The sequence below is a fragment of the Microplitis demolitor genome, chromosome 6 (assembly GCF_026212275.2).
Source record: "Microplitis demolitor isolate Queensland-Clemson2020A chromosome 6, iyMicDemo2.1a, whole genome shotgun sequence".
NCBI classification, from domain to species: Eukaryota; Metazoa; Arthropoda; class Insecta; order Hymenoptera; family Braconidae; genus Microplitis; species Microplitis demolitor.
Window position 1 is genome coordinate 10594852 of NC_068550.1, and position 21140 is coordinate 10615991.

General features: G+C 30.3%; 1 protein-coding gene across 6 annotated transcripts in view; it reads right to left on the reverse strand.

The window, feature by feature from the left end:
* LOC103570263 (J domain-containing protein DDB_G0295729) overlaps positions 1–20737 on the reverse strand; it is a 33679-nt gene extending 12942 nt beyond the window's left edge. The window contains exons 1-10 of one of the 6 annotated variants that reach the window (XM_053740316.1): positions 20495–20737; positions 19938–20410; positions 16710–16770; positions 16556–16621; positions 16387–16470; positions 15979–16290; positions 14840–15057; positions 14260–14767; positions 11381–13161; positions 11049–11208 (exon numbers count right to left, since the gene is read on the reverse strand). In XM_053740316.1, the coding sequence (XP_053596291.1) occupies positions 11049–11208; positions 11381–11493 (273 nt within the window). In that variant the 5' untranslated portion in view covers positions 11494–13161; positions 14260–14767; positions 14840–15057; ... (4 more) ...; positions 19938–20410; positions 20495–20737. Of the gene's footprint in view, positions 1–11048; positions 11209–11380; positions 14184–14259; positions 14768–14813; positions 15058–15978; positions 16291–16386; positions 16471–16555; positions 16622–16709; positions 16771–19937 lie in introns of all 6 variants that reach the window. The other 5 variants (XM_053740318.1, XM_053740317.1, XM_053740314.1 and 2 more) reach the window with 5 other exon arrangements.
* Positions 20738–21140: the final 403 nt, after the last annotated feature.

A 21140-nucleotide genomic window follows, 5' to 3' on the forward strand; every position in this document is an offset into this window, starting at 1 on the left:
CGGAACTTGACGAGGACCCCTGGGGCCAGGCCTATAAGATTGTAGCCAAACATTTTGGTCAATTAACGCCAGAAGCTCCGAAGGACGCCTGTTTGATGGGAAATATTATCAACGATTTGTTCCCGCAGTATCCGGAAAGAAAACGAACAAGAGTCCACACACCAAGCGACACAATACCAACTTTCACCGTAGAAGAACTACAGAGCGCCGCTAAATCCTTAAAGAATGGCAAAGCACCAGGACCGGATGGTGTGCCTACTGCAGTCATCAAAGTAATAACTCAAGAACTCCCTTACATGCTGCTAAATGTTTATAACGCGTGCATTAAAAACGGGACTTTCTGCACTTGTTGGAAAAAACAGAGATTGGTACTACTGGACAAGGGAAAGGGACCTCCCATAACCTCATCGTCTTTCAGACCACTCTGCATGCTCGACGTTGCAGGTAAACTTTTTGAGAAGCTAATTAAGATGAGATTGTCAACATCTATCGAAAATTCAGGCGGCCTCGCACAGAACCAGCATGGCTTCAGGAAAGGGCACTCGACTATCGGAGCCATTGAGGAAGCCCTCAGGATTGTTAAAAATGAATGGAGCAAGGACGTCAGATCGAGAGTAGCCTGCATTTTGATCACTTTGGATGTCAAAAATGCCTTTAACTCGGTTGGCTGAAACGATGTCCTAAACGCTCTAGACAAAGACTTCAATGTGGATAAGTATATATAGAATGTCGTGAGTGACTATTTCGGAGAGCGGTATCTTGAGTACAACACAACGACGGGCACTCGAACTGTAAAAATAACTGCTGGTGTTCCCCAAGGATCAGTCCTTGACCCAGATTTTTGGAACGTATGCTATGACGAGCTACTAAAAATGACCTTGCCAGATGAAACATACCTGGTGGGGTTTGCCGACGACATCGCAGCCCTCATTATAGCGCGTGATGAAGTGAAAAGAATGTGATTAGCTAAAAAAGCACGGTCTAGAGCTAGCTGCTCAGAAAACGGAAATAGTTGTACTCACGAGACAGAGATGGTTTGAAAAGCCTTTCAGTACAGTAATTAATGGCGTCCCTATTGCCGCTGCTAAGTCAGTGCGGTATCTCGGAGTTACAGTCAATGAAAAACTGACATTTGGAGACCATATATCAAAAGCAGTCAAAAAAGCTAACAACGTCGTTGGAAACCTCTCTAGAATCATGCTGAATACATCTGGTCCCAGAAGCTCAAAGAGGAGAGTGCTCCTCAGCACAGTGCACTCAGTACTACTCTATGGTGCTGAAATTTGGGAAGACAAACTGGCAGTAGACAAGAACCGCCGTAAAATGGCAGCAGTGCAGAGACGAGGCGCCCTGCGCGTAGGATGTGCTTACCGAACAGTATCAGAGGCTGCAATACTAGTTATCGTAGGAGTACCGCCAATCGACCTCCTAGCCGAAGAACGAAAACGATTGCACGAACGGTAGAAAGTAGGTCCTGTCACAGCGAACACTAGAACCACGGAGAAGCAACAAACCTTGAAGACATGGGAACAACGATGGCAGAACGCCAAAACGGGAAGATGGACAGCGAGGCTGATCCCATCGGTAGCTAAATGAAAAGACAGAAAACATGGCGAGATAAATTTATATCTAACGCAATTCCTGTCTAACCATGGTCTGTTCAACGGCTACTTAAACAGGATGAATATTCGTGAACAAGCCGAGTGCAACTATTGCCCTAGCATAGAAGACAACGCCAATCACACGTTCTTCGAGTGCAAAAGGTGGGAGACGGAACGTGAATCAGCATGGCAATTGTTGCCAGCAACTCCTACTCCGGACAACATCGTGGAATATATGCTGCAAACCGAACGGCAATGGGACGCAGTAGCCAGATTCGTAGAACATGTACTCAAAGCCAAAAAAAAGGAGGATGAGCTAATTTGGCTCAACCCAGGGTGAGCATGAATAAGAGAGGCATAAACCAGGATCGGGCCGAAGCAATGCGAAAGCGATCCCAGCCCGATCACCTCTAGATGGAGGTAGAATGAGAGGAGGTTTTTTAGTGAGTAAGAATTTCACACTACTGGTACAACATCTCCAGTTCTTCTGAAATGTCCAGTGTCTTTTAGAAGATTTTTCCACCTCTCAAAAAAAAAAAAAAAAAATGTATGTATGTATGTATGTGTGTGTGTATTGTGTGTGTATTGTGTATGTGTGTATATGTGTATGTATGTATGTAAATATTCTGTAACTTTTGAACGGATGAACTGATTTTGATAGTCGAGGTGTCATTAAAGAAAATAAAAATGTCTACAAAAAAGATCCGAATATATTTTGTGATAAGTTTGATAATTTCGCCGGAAAAGTAACAAGATCTCAAAATTTATTATAAATACAGCTTCAACCTCGAATAACTTATGAACAAATAGATTTAACGAAAAATAATAAGAGACATTTTTTGTAGAGCATTCAATTCCCTACAAAAATATGTCTGTTGATTTTTTCTACTGTGCATCGTTAGCTAGTTATAGAAATCAGAAGATGCAAAAAAAAAATTTTCCATTTTATCCTTATGGAAAGTAGAAAAGTGCAATGCGGAACCTCTTACTGTTAATATTAAGAGCTCTAATTTTCACAGGCGTCTTCTTATATCTAAATGAAACTTTCGAACCTGTTTGCGAGAAGAAAAAAAAATTTGTTACTTTTTGAACCACCCTAATATATATATATATATATATGTGTATTAGGGTGGGCCAAAAAAAAACTAATTTTTGTTTTTTTAGTTACCGTGAAAATATCGTTAAAGACGATGAAAGAAAAATTCTGGAAAGTTTGAGCTCTTAATATTAATATTAAGAAACGGCGCTTCGTGATTTTTGATTTCTCATTTAAATAACATCGAATCATTAGTTAAAAAATTACTAAGAGTTTACATACTCAAACACACACGTGCACACATACCCACAGACACACGCGGACATCATTCTGAAAATAGTCAGAATAGCTTTCTAGGGCCTCAAAACGGCCTTTTTGTAGAGCGGTAAATTCTCTGTAAAAATATGTATGTTTCATTATTCTAGAATTAAGGTAAATTTCCCAATACCGGAACAAGACCCAATACCGGAACGATTTGATAATCATTATATTATATTTCAACTCGTACGCGATGAAACTAAATAAAACTTTCTTTATTTGAAACCTTAACCTTTAAGTTAAAAAATAATATATAAAATAGATTTTAGAAAATATTTAAAATATGAAAAAAAACAATGTTAATTAGAGCATTAGTCTCGGATTCATGACTTTTTCATGTCTCTTAATGGTTTTGCTAAGAAATCAGTCAATGGTCTTAAGCTTATAGAAAATGCATAGAATTACTTTTCAATCATCTTTTTTTTGTATATGCATCTTGAATGACATAAAATTCAAGAAAACATATTAAAAATATGAAAAAAATAGTATTATTATATTAATTTGACTGTTCGTCTATTGGTACACCAAAATGAACCCGTGCCCAGTACCGGAACAGCCAATCATATTAATGTTATCGATAGACATTAACGGTGAGTTTTATTGACTGGCTAAATCAAGTACAATATTAATTATTACTGGAGCCCTAATATTTAATGCAGTATGTATGATTGTTATAAAAAATAGATTAAGTATAGATAAACTCTAATTTAAATCATAAAAAATAAATTTTTGTTTTTAGTTTTTTTTTTTTTTAATTATTTTTCTAGTATAACATCAAATGATTTATTTTGTCCTATTCTTTAGTTCAAAATATTTATTTTCATTGAATATTCAATCATTTTAAAATTTTAAATACATTTTACATTATGGGTGTGATGTAGCAGACATCAGTCAAATTTAAAATTATTAATAAATCGAGTAAATAATTAATAATATAAAATTTAAAAAAATGCAAATTCAAAAAATTTTGAAATTAATAGTGCTTTTGTGTAAATATTATTTTTTTAATTATTTATCTTATTTATTTATAACTTTAAAGTTCTCTGATGTCTGCTACTTTCATACTCGTTTTACATTAATATTATTTAATAATCATTAATATTTTTACCATGAATAAATGCAAAAATAACTTATTTTATTTACTGTTCCGGTATTAGGACAACCGAATTCCCGTATTGGGACAAGGCTATTTCAGCGTTCCGGTATTGGGTCTTTTGGGTGTCATAGAAAAAAAATTTTTTTTTATATTAAATTTAAGAAAAATGAACTAATTTAATTATTTTTGAATTGGTAAATGTCTATTCTATATGATGTAATAAATTATTTTGGTTTATAATTTATTTGAATATTTTTAAAACGATAAAAATCAGTCATATACCCTTCGTCGTTCCGGTATTGGGACATTTACCTTAGCTGTCCCCAAGTTATAAAATTTTGAAGAACGAAAGAAATGTTTCCCATGTTATTTCCATAAGAAACTTTGGTTGAAATGCGGACTATCTCAGAGTTAATATTAAGAGCTCAAATTTTAAGGGAATTTTGCGAAGCATCAGAGAGTGCTTTACGATCGAAAAATTTTTTTCGCCTCACTTCGGCAACTATTTCAATTATTATACCTTTGTTTATTCACGGAATTAAGATATGTTGTACACCATTTTGAAGATAATTTAATGGAGATTAATGCCATACTTTTCAAAAATTTATTTAGTTCGATAAAAACCAAAAAAACATCAAAATAGTTTAAAAAAAATTCCTGTCCGTCAAGTATGAATCCCGTATACACAATAACTTGCGAGAAAATCCAGTAATTGAATCAAATTTTTTTAAAAAAAATTCTTTGAAAGATTTGTAGATCCCCTATTGAAAATGGCTAGGTAACTCAGTGTCGTTTAATTACAATTAATAAAATAATAAAAAGACTGTATACCCTGCTTAAAAAATCCGATAGATTCTCATAAAAAAATTTTTATGAGAATGAATCGGTACAGTGTCCCATCGAAAAATGATAGTTCATATGAGAACCTATGAGAATATTCAAACCCGAGCATAATCCGATAGAAACTTACCAAATCCTTCAACTTATGTCTCATTCATTCTTATTTAAAATTTGTTGTACATGTTCACATTTTTATCGGAATGATTAGGAATGCGTCGTACTTATACATTTCGTAAAAGAATCAATTGGAAATATAGACGTCTTGTTTCTTCTTGTTATAAAAGAATGAATGGGAAAATAGTTTCATTTTTTCACGTGAATTCGTAAGCGACATTCTGATGGGAATCTATGAGATAATAATTTGCAATGCGTCAATTTCTTATAAGATTCTATGGGTACAAGTTTATACCTCTGTATAAGAATGAATGAGAAAAAAGATTTATTATTTTTACGTTAATTCCTAGGTGACATACTTATGGGGTTCTATGAGATAATAATAAAAAAATGAGAGAAATATCGTATATTTCTGTTTCCTAAGATAATTAAAAATTATTTGGAGTAATTTAAATTTTTAAAATATTTTCAGTTGAATTGAATAAGAAAACAAAATCATTTATTTCTTTGTTTAAAAAAATAATTTAATTACTAGTTGACAACTCATTTTAACCCACTGAGAGTTATACAGTGTAGACTCTGGTTATAAGTTACATCGGACGCTCTACTCACTCTCACGTCAATTTCATTTTTTCCTGTAAGCAAGAGTATAGACAGAAATATAACTTTATAACCAGACTCTACTGTATATTATTTTTCAATTTCGGTAAAGAAGAAATCTTTAATTATTTTCCAACATGTGATGGGACTCGAACTGACGACCCTTCGATTGAAGCTCTGAAGACAGTTCAAAGTCAAGTGCTTTAGCCCGCTCGGCCACCACATGCATTTGGAAATCAAAATTTATTTTTTTTCTTAAAGCTATCCAGTACTAAATATGGCCAAGACTAAGCTTAAAAAAAATTATTTTTATTTATTATTGAAATTTCGATAATATGATGTTCTCTTTATTTTTTTTAATAGTTTTAAATTCATTTGATGCATTTTTCTAAGAAAGTTACTCAATTGTTTCTTTTCTTTTTTCATAATCTTGAAAAATGTCAGTTTTAAACTTTATTAAATTGATTAAATTACAAGAAAAAACAGATAAAATTCGACTCGAATATTCCTAAAATGTTTTCCGATAAAAAAAAAACACATGGTTGTTTTTAGTATTTAAAAAAAATATAGCGTAAAAATTCATTTGCTTACAACAAATTGTTTGTTTAATAAACAAATGAAAAATTATTAAAAAATTATTTTTTTATAAAACAAGAGAACATGATAAATTATGATTTAAAAAAAAATAGTTCATTAATATTAATACTAAGCCACAAAAAAAAATTGTTAATTAGCAAATGTGCTTTTTAGGAATAAAAAAATTTTTTTAAGGGACGATTTTTTTCTTAAAAATCATTATTTTCATCAAGCATCTTATTCCCAAAAAAAATTTTTTTAAATCTTATTAACAATGTATTTGTTTATAATAATTATTTGAACGATGTCAGTAAAAATTTTTTTAAAATTTTTGTTAAGTAGCTTTTAGCAATAAAAAAACAAAATAATCAAAAAAATAAAATTCCTTGATTGCTTTATTTACATTTTTAATTTTTCAATTCCTTAGATCGTAAATAAAAAAGTGAAAAATCGAAATTTTTTAATTTTTCCAACGGCGATTTTGTCTAAACCCTTTCAAGAACAGCTCTACGAAGTGAACAAAATCCTGGATTCTTAGTTTAGAAATAATCAGGGTTTTTATATAAACTTTGAACGAGTAAAAATGAACTAAATAACAAAAGCATAGTTAATTGAAAAATTGAGGTAAAATTTTTTTTTCGGTGGATTATTATTAATCCATGTGTTTAGGAATAACCAAATTTTTTTTATTTCTTAATATTTATATTTAATCGGTTAAAATAATTTTTTTCGATTATGCTATTGATTCTATTAACGCGCGTGCATGCGCTGCGACCCGTTTTTAGTCCCATTTTCACCGTTAAATTAAAATTATAAATATTGTTGGTACAGTTCGGGGAGTCAGGACTTTTTTTGGAAATTTCCTGCTCTTTGAGGATCTTTTTACAGATTTTGGATATAGTAAATAGTTGTTGAACTATTTGTAAAAAACCAAACCACTTTTTTTTTTTTTTTTTTTACTAAATTGTTAATGACTTACAATTTTTGCCAGGCCCAAATTTCCACTTTAATTTTTTTTTATAGATGCTATTTCGAATCAAATCAGACCTCAATCATAATTTTCGGTGGTCTTGGACAGATTTTCGTCAAAAAGGCACTTGTTGACTAGAATAATATGTTTATATGCCTAAATACCGTAACTTACATGAGACAACAAGTCATTGAACATACAAACGGGAATATGATGAATTTTATTATATTCTCATAAAATTCAATTATTAATGACAGGATCATTTTCTCATGCGTTCTTATTAAAACAGAAATTTTGTAAATTTTATTATTTTCTTTTAGAATCCAATTGTGACTGATAAAAATATTTTCGGATACGTTCTCATCCAAACGGGAAGTTTATAAATTTTATTATATTCTCATAGGATCTAATTATTAGTGACAGGATCATTTCCTCATACATTCCTATTAGAATAAAAATTTTGCTAATTTTATTAATTTCTCATAGATTTCAGTTGTAAGTGACAATATCATTTCCTTATACATTCTCATCCAAATAGAAATTTTGTCAATTTTATTATTTTCTCATAGAATCCCATCATTACTGACGGAATAATTTCCTCATACGTTCTCATTGAAACAAAAACTTTGCTAGTTTTATTATTTTCTCATAGATTCCATTTGTTAGTGACTAAATCATTTCCTCATACATTCTCAACTGAATAGAAATTTTGTAAATTTTATTATTTTCTTATAGATCCCTATAAATCCCGTGAATATTTTATCCCATCCAACCTTATAAAAACTCATTTTTTATAAACATTTGTATTTTCCGATAGATTCTTATAAAGAATCCCTTATCAGAATCTATGAGAAAATAATTTTTTTAAATACCTCCTATACAATCTCATAAAATTCCTATGAGAATTTATAAGAAGCTATCGGATCTTATGAGATTTTTTAAGCAGGGTAACTATACATATATGTATATATGTAAAATTAATATGGATGGTAATACATCTATACATTATATACCGTCCTAATACAGCTGTTTTTTTTGTGTGTTATTGTTAATTAGTAAGCCTGAATTTTTTCAATTCAATTTTTTTTTTATTTGTTTTTATTTACATATATATATTTTTTTGTTATTAATTTTGAAAAAATTCTTTTATAATTTTAAAAAATTACTAATATAATTAAAAAAAAAAACAACAAATTTTAATGATAGAAAATTGTAAATTTTTTACATTTATTCGTACTTCTCGCCATTTTTTTATTATTATTTTATTATTTCATAATAAATGAGCATTACGAGTCGTGCACCTTTGGATTTTCCAAATTTTTTTTTATCCATTTGGAAGTATTCGAGCCCCTGGGAGCAAAGAAATTCGAAAACATGCCTGCTAAGGACCACCCTAATATATATATAAATATATTAGGGTGATTCAAAAAGTAAATTTTTTTTTTCTCGCAAACAGGTTCAAAAGTTTCACTTAGCTAAAAAAGACGCCTGTGAAAATTAGAGCTCTTAATATTAACATTAAGAAGTTCCGCATTGCACTTTTCTACTTTCAGTAAGGATAACATGGAAAAATTTTTTTTTGCATCTTTTGATTTTTATAACTAGCTAACGATGCACAGTAGAAAAAATCAACAGACATTTTTTTGTAGGGAATTGAATGCTCTACAAAAAAAGTCTCTTATCATTTTTTAATAAATCCATTTGTTCATAAGTTATTCGAGGTTGAAGTTGAATTCATACTATATTTTGAGATCTTATTACGTTTCCGGCGAAACTATCAGACCTATTACAAAATATCGTGGAACCTTTTTTGTAATCAATTTTATTCCCTAGAATTTATTCCATGAAAATTTTTTCGAATTCCGCATTGTTTTCTAGTTATTTCCATTTTAATAACAAGCTCTTAAAATCGATCAGAACACTATTTTTTTAAGAGCTTGGCATTAAAATGGAAATAACTAGAAAACAATGCAGAATTTAAAAATAATTTATAATAGATAATTTGTAGGAAATAAAGTTGTCTACAAACAAGATTCTATGACATTTTCTGATAAGTCCTATAGTTTCGCGGAAAAGTAAAAAGATCTCGAAATTTACTCTAACTTGATTTCGAAGTCCAATAACTATTGAACAGATGGATTTATCAAAAAATCATAAGAGACTTTTTTGGTAGGGTTAAATTCTCTACAAAAATGTATGCGGGGCTTATTCGTACATTGAGCCATTGTCGAGGTAAAATATTCTAATGTGTTCGAAAATGTTTTTTGTTCTATAAATTGTTAGTTTTTTAGGTAGGACAGAAAAAAAAATATCGCCTAAATATGAAACACCCTAATATAACGTCCTAGGTGGACCATACCCTGCCGTGATTTGTCTGAAAAAATCATGGCGCCCAAGAAAACTCGAAGATTAGAGATCACTTAGTGATAAATGAGGGGAAAGTTTGTAACATAGGCATGTCTGAAATCTTAGTGATTATAAATGGAGGAAACCCTTTTTAGAGCATTGAGAAGAAGTTGCGTCTTATCATTTATCTATGCAATATGTTGACCAATAAAGGAAATTAATACCACGGGGGGCCTTTCCAAGCCCACTTCGATCAGAGACTCTCTTTATTTCGTGAGATGGTAGTAGTGTTTGACCCAAGAGAGTTATGGTCTCGTGGTGGCTGCTGGTGAAACACTAACACGCAAAAGGATCTATGATTTGATCATCGATCCTAGGGTAAACTTATATGAGCTTACGATCAATATTTCGCTATTATTATATTATGGTCGAGGATAGGGGTGTTACGAAGCGCATGTATGCCCAAAAGGAAGAGAAAATGGCCTCTCCTAAAACGGAGGTGAACTTCGGTTCCATTACATTAAAAAATATACATGGACAAAGACAAGCAATAATGTGTCAACCGACAAAAAATCAAATTTTGAAATTTTTGCATCAAATGAGACCTTAGTAACAAAAAAATATTTTTCTAATAGCTGATTGTTAAAACAAAAATTTTTTTTAATTATTAAATCAAAAAAGTTATGGCCAAAAACTAATTTTATGTGTGAAAAATTTTTGCAAAATCTAATAACTTGAGTTCCAATACTCGAATGCAAAGGGCCTTTCATTAATTAGAATAATAACTAAAGTAAATTTGTACTTTATTGCAAAAACACTTCATCAACTTATCTCATTTCAAGTTAAAAATTTTTTTGATTTACTTTTCACGTTCCAATATTTCTCTGTCATACTTTTAGCAATACAGTGTCAAGCTAGTTTAGATTAATTGAATTTAATCGTGAAGTATTATTTGTAATTTTGAAAAACCGAGTCAAATTTTATAAAACGTTTTTGAACGTTAGATTAACTATTTTATATTTTATATTACGAAATTTAAGTTTATTTTTAATGAATTCGCTTGCGTTAAATCCTCGAACAATTATATTTATTTTTTTTTGGTATTGATTACTTAAATCACATAGAAGCAATTTATGCTCGAATAATTTCGAGATAAATTTGACTAAAAATCGTTTTAAATCTTTAAACGCAATTTCTCGAAATTGCGTCTATGTTGGTTGAAACATCATTGCATATCGACATCAATATATTGAACGAAAATTAATTAATTAAATGATAAACGGTCTGTTATAACAATAAATATCAATTTTATTTTCTTCATTAATTTTTTTGTGTTAATTATAAGAATTAATGAAATTTCTTATGAAACAATTTTTTATGAGTAATTACATTTATTTTCTTCAGTTTACTTGGAATTCCTATTAAATTTATAATAAAATTAACGAAACTCAGATAAAAAATTATCTCGTGTAATTTTTTCTTTCTTTTCAAAAGAAAAAAAAAATCTATGAATTTATAGAAATAAAAATACATAATATCAATAAATAGTACCTGAGGTTCATGCAAACGTGTTAAATATTGCAATTTATCAATCTGTTCTTGTAGTACTGCTGGATCATCTTGGATCGTATCATCGTTTGTAAAATTTAAATAAAGACGTTGTATTTTTGTTGAATTTATATCTTTCCGACATTCCGGGCATGTTTGTGACCTGATAAAAAATATGTATTTATAAATATAAAATTAATTAATGCTTTTAAAAAATAGCAAATAAATTTATTTGCAAAATAGTTAAATATATTACCAATTAATTAATTAACTAGAAATTAGTGTTTGAAATGATAAACATTACAATAAACTTAATAAAAAAAAAAATTTCTAACCTCTCTATCCACTCGTTAAGGCACTTATTGTGAAAAATATGACCACAATCAGTTGCAATTATATTATGATCTGATTGCAATCTTACCCAGCAAATTACACATGAACAATTCATGATCACGACATTTGTTTGTAATTATTTATCAACATAAACACTAAATTATTTGAATTTCAATGATTATAAAAAAATATGTGGACATGGAAATGGAAAGTGTACTGGTGTAATGTGGAATTCTATTTTTTGTAAATGTGTCCTTTGTGATGTATAGTAAGTGTAGGTGTAAATGTAGGCCCTGTAGGCGTAGGCGTAGGTCTGGGTTTGGTTACAGTCGCTTTAGTGTAGATGGTGTAGATCGAATAAGGCTGTGATTGTACATAGTAAACATAGTAATATCCTACCAAAAACAGATTCTCCTAAGTGGCCAAATGTTAACTTAAACCTGACAAAATGGTAACAATTACAATGTTAACATTTCATTTTGCATTCCAAAAAGTTAGATTTTTTAAAGCAAAAAGTATGCCTAATGTCCAACCAAAAGTTAACATTTATAGGTTTCTAAAAGATAACTTTACGATAACAATTTGTCAACATTCTGATAACATTTTGACAACTTTTTCATTACATCTTATAGTGTTTTGTTAACAAAAAGTATTTAATTTTTCCATACCAAAAAGGCAACAAATCGGCAGCATTATTATGTCGACAAATCGAATTCAAAACTTTATCCTTATGTTAACAAATGTAATAGTGTTACGATGATTTAATGTTAACAAATTGTAAAGAATTTCTGAAAGGTTGAGGGTGGAATAAATAGAGGTAAATTGAAATGTACATAAATAAAAGCATAGTCCTCATCATATTTTATTGTTGAGATAAAATTTTCTGTTTTCGTTTAATTTATTTAATAAATCAAATGAGCAAAACCATACCACTACAAACCATACCACTACAATACATTAAAATATGAAATGGCTATGTTTTATTTATTTAGTTACTGTCAATTTTCCCCTATAAATTTTATACAAATACATACATCATATTCTTGGAATATTAAAATTTATTATTATAAGTTATTATAAATCATTCAAATATAATTCATATTTAGAATTAAAAATTATAAAACATCTTATTAATGACACTATTTAACATATCATATTTTGACGTCTAGCTTCAACGTCTATAAGCTTTGAGATCATGAATGTTTTAAATAATAATTCCAGTTGTCTAAATACTTATAAATAATAAACAGTCCCGAAAAAATATCGTTAGACTAGGTTATAATTTCAATTATCATAAATATCGACGTATTAAAGTTATTATCTATATATTAAGATGTTTAAACATAAAAAAACAAATAAATAAATTACTTTCTCATCAGATCTTATAATCTTAAAGGCTACTTTAGAATGTGACATTAATCTTTCTGAAAAATCTGTATTATTTTTCTAAAATTGACCCGTCACTCGTAGACAGTGGTCCCTCTTCTCATGCTTAACCCATGTAAAAAAAAGTTTGAAATCGTTCCTTTTGAGGAAGTTATAACATTTTTCATCAAATTTTTGCTTTCTTATAAAAAAAAAAAAATAGTTAAAATTTTTCGATATATAATCAAAATCGAATTTTTCGACATGCGTTAAGCTCAATAACTTGAGTGATATAACATTTCTTGTTAGTTTTTAGTTTTTTCGACGGTGTGGGATTCGGATCATTTTTATTTTTGCTCGGTCGCTTCCTCGCTGGAACCATTTCATAATCGTAAATTTCAAATTTCGTTCAGGTTCACTGAAATTAATCATTAATATTTCTGTTAATTATCATTCAATAAATAAAAAAACCACATACACTACTGGAAAAAATTAAAGGGTCAAAAAAAAATTCCAAATTTTTGGGTGATTTTCAACAGGCCGTAACTTCGAGAGAAATGGTCGTACAAGGAAGAAAAAAAAAGAAAATTGTAGCTCCACGTGTCTACTTTTTGGATTAGAACTGTAAAGATTTTTAGCGTAAGCGGTTTTTGAGTAATCTTGGAAAAATTAGCGACAAAAAAATTTTCAAATTTTTTTTACTTTTTTTATTTGGTCTACGGGCGTAGGAAAATTTTTTTTCGCTTAACCACTCTAAGGGTCGGATACCTTCGTTATTCAGCTTTAATTTCATTTTTTATAGACCTTGATAGGTCCACTTGTCGCCGAGATATCAGTCTTCATATGGAAAAGGATCCTTTTGTCTTTGATTATCGATATTTCAGCAACCAATGATCGCACAGAAAGTTAATGGTGGGTTTCAAAAACTTTAATAAATTCTCTTGAATGATTAGCCATTTTTTTTTCGAGAGAAAAAAATTTTTTTCTTTCGTCACATGAACTTGAAAATGCAACTCAGTCTGTCTCTCTCTATTTCGTGTCTTTTCTTCGCGTTAACTTTATATTTTTCCTTAACCAATTTTACTAATTTTTACTGATATCAATTTATTCTATTTAATTTTTAATTAATTAATTTCCCAACAATTCTTTATCACTTTTCACAGCACTTGGTTATCTTAATCTTATTAATTCTTATAGATATATATATAAATTTTGCTTATTAATTATTATCGATTAATTTAAAATAAACTTTTGACTAAAAAATTTTCTAACTTCTGGCTCCACGCCGAGAAATTTTTCAATCTTAGAAATTTGTGATTCAAAATTCTGGCCTCTCTGCCGAGAATTTTATCCGACGGACCGTGCAATTAATTACAAAAGAAATTCTGGCTTGTGCCGAGAATTTTATTCTATCCGGAACGACTTAGAAATGGCGACTGCCTACGAGTAATAAATTCTTCACAATTATGAAAATTAATTGTTAATAAATTGTGGCTACTGCCGACAATTTATTTACCTTTACTTTTCCTCGTGACGGTCTTTCTTTCCTTCTGTCCTTCACTGCCGATTTCCTTGTTCCTTCCAATATCTCCCAACTCTCCTTTTTAAATTATTTTTATTATGTGCAGTTAGATCTGTGAAAAATTCAGTACAAATTAGTTCTTTACTTTAAATTGTATCGGCCTCCTGCCGGATACAAGAAATTCCCTTAATTTATTATAATTATTGCTTCAGGAAGGTTCCACTATAACCTCTCCAGAGCATGTATAATTACCTTTTTCTTTCACGCGCAGTTTCACTTGGTCTTCTTGCCGGTCCGTCCGACTCTGTCCAAATTCACCTCGTGCACTCACTAATAATCTAAGTCCGAGACCCTTCGGCTATTTTCGTAAAATTTCCCACTCTTATTAGTTCCTAAGTAAGGAGGGAGGCTGAGTCTCCAAAATTGGCGTTTTCCGGGGACCAGTCGATAAACTAGATTACGGGGTTAATCGATTTTCGATAACTAACCAACCGCGGGGAATCTTAGAACAATTTAAATTTAAATTATTTGAATAAGTTTAATTTTACCCCGTTACAGTATAAACAATTCTTACGAATTCTTCCTGCATCGTCAGATTAGCTTTAAGATCTCTATCAAATTCTTTCAGTTATTCTGTAGTTCCTAATACAAATTTCGAAAGAAATCGGTAGTTTGTACTAGCAGCAACACTATTATTATTGTTCGAGCGTTGAAATTGCAATATTTCTGTGGACTGCTTGGCTAAAAAAATTTGTAACTGGTACATTTTCTCTGTTTTGGAACGACAACATTCTGTAATTTAAAATAACAAACATCAATTGCATATATATATATATATATATATATATATATATATATATATATATATATATATATATATATATATATATATATATATGTCGGAGATAAAAGTATAGCTGGGTTTTTCCAGAGACTTTGGAAAGTCCCAACTACATTTTAGTTTATATTTTATTTAAGCAACAATATTTAGCAATAATATTTTACAACTTAATCGGATTGGGAAATTTTTTAAGCTTGTTGTAAAATATTTTTATGGCGGTAGGCTTAGACTTGGAGTGGCATCTGTTCACCAAACGTAGCCACGGTCAGAGGATAGTAAAATAGTACAATATAGAACGGAGGAGTTCGTTTTGGGTCTTTCAGGTAAAGACAGTAGTTTTTGGAGTTCAGAGGGCAATTAGAGTTACACTGCTGTTTGAGCTTGAGTCGAGAGCGTCTCGTATCCTGCTGACCGTGTATTCGTTCTCAAGTCTAATTTTACTGTCACGTATATTTTGTTTACTCTACGATTGAGTTGTATATTAAATTAGTGAATACTGCTGTACCGCGTGTATTATAATCCATATAATTATTTGAGTGTAGTTATTGTAATATTTAGCCTATAGTAAATATTTACTATTGTGTAACTTCGATCTTAGTTTAAATCATACTGTAATACTTGAATTATTTGTAATACTTTAATCAATTGTGAAATCTCCTCGAGAGTAATTTTGTGTGTGACGATAGTTACTTTGTTATTTATCTGATATCTTGTTGACTAAATAAAAATGTCTACGAACAAAGGTGTTACTAATGATGGTACTAAGAGTACCTCTCAACTACCTGCTGCCCATCCGACATATATATATATATATATATATATATATATATATATATATATATATATATATATATATGTAAATTGATTCTTACGGCAATATAAATTGTCATGAGGATGATCATTCGTATCATCAATCATGGTATTGTCCTGATCGCCCTGACCGTCGTGATTTATTGATGATAGAGGCTGAATTCCAGATTGTAACTGACCCAACTGACTCATCTGTGAGAGAACTTCGTAATTTACGTACTCTTTGGTTCCAAATGAAGGATCAGAAGTAACCCCAGTTGATTTGCTATCCTTCAATAACTCAGGTGATAAATGATGTTCCATCCCTTCCATCCCTTTCAATGATGAAACGAAATCTTCAGTATCAACTGAACTTTGACCATCTCGATATTGCTCTACAATTAATTAAGAAATACATTAATAAGTGAGACTCACTGAGAATAACTGAGAATAAAAAAATTAATTATAAAATTGTTTAGGAAATTTCTTACCTTCAGAGATGTGGCTTGCATCGTGTAGTTTTTGAAGTAGATTTGTATTTAAAACGGGAATGCGTACTAATTCCTGTTTTATTTCTGTAAAAAAAAAATAAACAGTTCAGATATTATTATCAGGTACTATGAAATTTCCACAAAAAAAAAAAAATAAAAAATATCTAACGTTGGCCTAGTTTTATGAGTTGGTAATTGTTAGGTGGAAGCTTCATATACGTCGTTGCAGATGGATCTGGAAATGAATCAAAATTTCCATAAGAAAAGATATCACTCAATTATAATGACAATTTTTTTTTATATTTATTGCAACTAACACTTACTTTGACGATTCATGTTGTTCGCACGCTTATCTCTAGTACTCATTTATGCGGTCTCAGATATCTACAATCATAGACAAATTAGACCAGTATACGCAAATTTATAATAAAACGAAAAATAAGTAGCAATTTAGGTGAAATGAGGAGAAAAATATTCAAGTTACTAATCATTATAATTAGTTCGTTGATTACGAAATATTTTAGCAAAATATTGGGGTAAATTTTTTTAAGCAATAAAAATGTACTCGATTGAAAGAATCTAAACAATATTAATCAGTGAAATATAAATTTCCGTTTCCGACTATTATCTATTTTAAAGTAATTATATATTTAATTTATAAGAAATTTGAATTCTATCTCGTTATAGAGTATGTAAAAATAAATAGTTGATTATGAATACAATATCAATACGGATTTAGCTTTCATGAATAAAATTCCTTTGGTCATAAAAATAGTAATGAACTTAAAAAAAATCTTTATTTAAATTACAAGTAACAAAAGACTAAAATTTATTAATGATTTATAATGAGAAAGTATTTTTAAAACAATAAATGATAATTTTGTTGCAAGATAATAACTTTTGACAATAAAAACATCAGCCATCCACACAAAAAAAAATATAGATCCGGATATATCCGTGCTAATTTGTACATATGAGCCATATTTTCGTATATATGTCGCATACATGCAGTTTCACCTGGATGCCCTGGATATATCTGGATATATATCTTTTTTCGTATGAGAATATTACACATCATTGTGAATAATAGGAAATACATAGGAAGAATCATAATTTTGAATTGTAAAACCTTTACGGAAAATATCGTTCACAGACCAGACTTGAATTTCGGAGAGTAATTCGACTTTATAGATTCCTAACAGGCGGGAATCACAAGGATAATCATCAAGGCCTGCAGGATCAATTACGCTTCGACCAATAATAACAGTATTTTGCTGGGACTCACAGATATCAGTAATAAATATGACGCTATTATCTTTCAAGTAACAGCAATTATTAGGACACTTATCTATTAAGCTAAAAGAACTGAATTGGATTGAATGATAGGCATTCTCAAAATCTCCCAGATGCTTGTATACATCAGATAATTTTTTCTTATGTAATAGTTTGAACTGAGAAGATGATTCTGATTCATTGTCTAAGACAATATTTCGAGATTTTTCAATTATTCTTCTCATAACTTGCTCTAATAGTGATTTTCCAGTTTTCAACATTTTGTTTATTGCTTGGAGAAAGTTCTCAAAACAAAACACGCTAAAATTATCAAGAGGACCATGTGTGAGAACATATCTCGATATATGTATAAGATTATGAGCATTGTAAGTTAAAGTTAATTCGCCGTATAAAATACGCATATTTTCCACGAAATAAAGAAGTAACTCATTAGCAAATTCGTTATTTTTCTGACAATCATTAGGATCACATAAAATTCTCACGGCACAATTTAATGCATTGAAGTGAATAATTAAGGGTTGAGGCAATATTGAACGAAGCACGACAGGACCTAAATATAACAAAAATAAACGGAATTTTGTAGCTTTCCATCTTGCTACTTCAAATAATGACCGCGTCTTGCGTACAAAGTCAGATGGGATTGATGCTGACATATTAACAAAAAAAATCATTAAATGCTGTAAAGTCGTTTAGAGGATTACGAGTTCTTTTGAAAAATTGTACCCAAAAAAGAAGAGTTTTTTTCATAACTCTTAAGCACATCAAGTGCATGTAATCTAATGGAAAGTCTTGTGAAATACTAATTCCCACAACACCATCTAATAGAGATTTTGAATTTTTAAACTTGTTTGAGACGTTAACTCTAAAATTGATATTGTTTCGAAGTTCAGAATTTGTTTCTAAAAAAATACGACTGTGTTGAACTGTTTGGATACAATCTGCACATAGACTATTGTGAGCTGGAAAACAACGTAAAAAATTTCTTGCAGGAGTGTCTGCTAAAAACCTTTCAATATTAATATGGAAATGAAAATTTTTAAAGGAAAAACGATTGGTGTGTCAGATAGAAAATTCGCTTATAAACTGTGAGAGATAACTGGATAGACAAGACGGTTTTCCGCTTCCATGGAAAAGAGCAATGAGAAATGGATTAGTAAATCAAGTATTACACATTTTGCCTAAGATTGGCCAAAATTCACTTTTTGAGCTCTTCGAAATCGGTAAACTATCGACATTAACATACAAACATAAATTTAATGGCAATGAAGCTAGTGTTATTGAATCTAGATGAGAAAATTGATCAATTAATGCCCGTTGAATGCCGTAGTATATAAATGTACCAGTCCCAATCCCCGACGGTTTTAAATCAGCCTGGAAACACCCTGGGAGTGGAAACACGGTGGAATCACGGTGGATCCAGGGTGGTTACAGGGTGGGTTTGTGCCATTTTATCACCGTGTATACACGGTGGTTACATGGTGTTTCCACGATGGTAACACGGTGTACCCACCCTGATTCCACGGTGTATTCACCGAGATTCCACAGTGTATCCACGGTGATTACGCGGCGTACGTGGAATCACGGTGGGTACACCGTGTAACCACCATGGAATCACAGTGGGTACACCGTGTAATCACCGTGGAATCACGGTGATAAAATGACAAAAAAACCCACCGTGTAACCGCCGTGGATCCACCGTGATTCCATCGTGTTTCCGGGGTGTTTCCAGGGTGAATCAAAACCGCGAGGGATTGTCTTCGTCTTAAATTTTTGTCGAGGTGCTTGTATAATAGTTCTCACTGTAGCAGGAATTTTTTTATGACCAGACAATTGAAGTTGATATAAAAGTTCGTCAGTCGCTTCACAAGTAATTCTATACTTGATATGCAAATTTTTTATAAAATCAAAAAGTTCCGAGTCATTGTCAACATTATTAGTCTGTTTATTTATGTTTAAATTGTTCGTAGAATATTGTTCTAGCGGAGCGATTCGTAGATGGTCACCAAGAATTAATGCGTCATTTAATGGTAGTAAATTGTCATTATTGTGAATTTTCATACTTTTAATACTATTATTATCAAGCTCCGAAGCCTCCGGGTCGTTAATTAATATATTATTATCATTAGTAGAAGCTGATTGTGAAAATTTTAATTGTATATTTTCATCAACGCGTCGTTTTTGTTGTCGTTTTCCAAGTTTATGGAATGGTTTACGTTTTCGCGAATTATTCATTATCATAAATAAAAATTAATACTTACCTGTTTAATAAAAATAACTCTTCAGTTTTAATTAATTTATCGATAAACAATGGATAACCTCCTCACAAACGCACATATGTACAGCTTGGAGCATTAATGCCGGGTCACATTACTTCTCACTCGTAATGGCACATTTACATCTCTACCGTAAAAGTCTCTACCTCAAATGTAACTCTACCAAGAACAAGTCCACCTTAACTTTTTTACCATTTGCTGATCATACTGCATTAAAATCCTACCAATATATTATTACTATATCAAATAGTAATTATGCCAAATTTTTTTCTTTATCATGAAATATCCCTGCAATTTAATAACTTTCCCATTTGAAAACACTGCCACAACCAGTTCTGCCATGAAAATCTGGTACATTTTCATCTCTACCATAAAAATCTCTACTCCAACTATAATTCTATCAAGATCAGTTCTACCCTAACTTTTCTACCATTAGACAATTATACCATATGAAAATCCTACCAAAATATTACTGTATCAATTATTTTTTATACAACATTTTTTCATTACCACGAAACATCCCTTCAATTTTGTAACTTTACCATTTGAAAACTCCACCACAACCATTTCAGCCATGAAAATCTGATCCAAATCTATGTATACCTGAAATATCTATGCCATTTAACAGTTGAACCAAATAAAGTCTACCATAAATATTTCTACCCCTTATTAAATTTACCACAACACAAATTTACAAAAAAAATGCTTAACCAATTAACAAATTTGCCTAATAATATTTCTATCTCATGATAACTCTAACACTTTTTTAACTCAACCAGTTTAAAACATTACCATAATAATCCCTACCATGAAAATTAAACTTCTTTACCTCATAAATGTGTTATCATATGATAAAAAGTACAGAAAATATCAATTAACTTTCGTCGGTAAGATAGACATTGTGGTTACATAGCTATTATCTAGATTAAAATTTAAATATTATCTTTTGATAAAGCTATGTAAGAGCATTATACTTTTGGAATTGGTTGTAATAAATTTGATACAATTATTAATTTGGTGCAAAATATTAATAGTCTTTATAATTGCAAAATATTAAATTTTTTTTTTTTAATTTATTACTGCACAGTTAAAAATTCCATAATTATAGATTAATATATTTTTTATTGATATATTTATGGATAATTAAAGTTACTTTTATTATTTACAATGGATGAAATATTCGTTTTA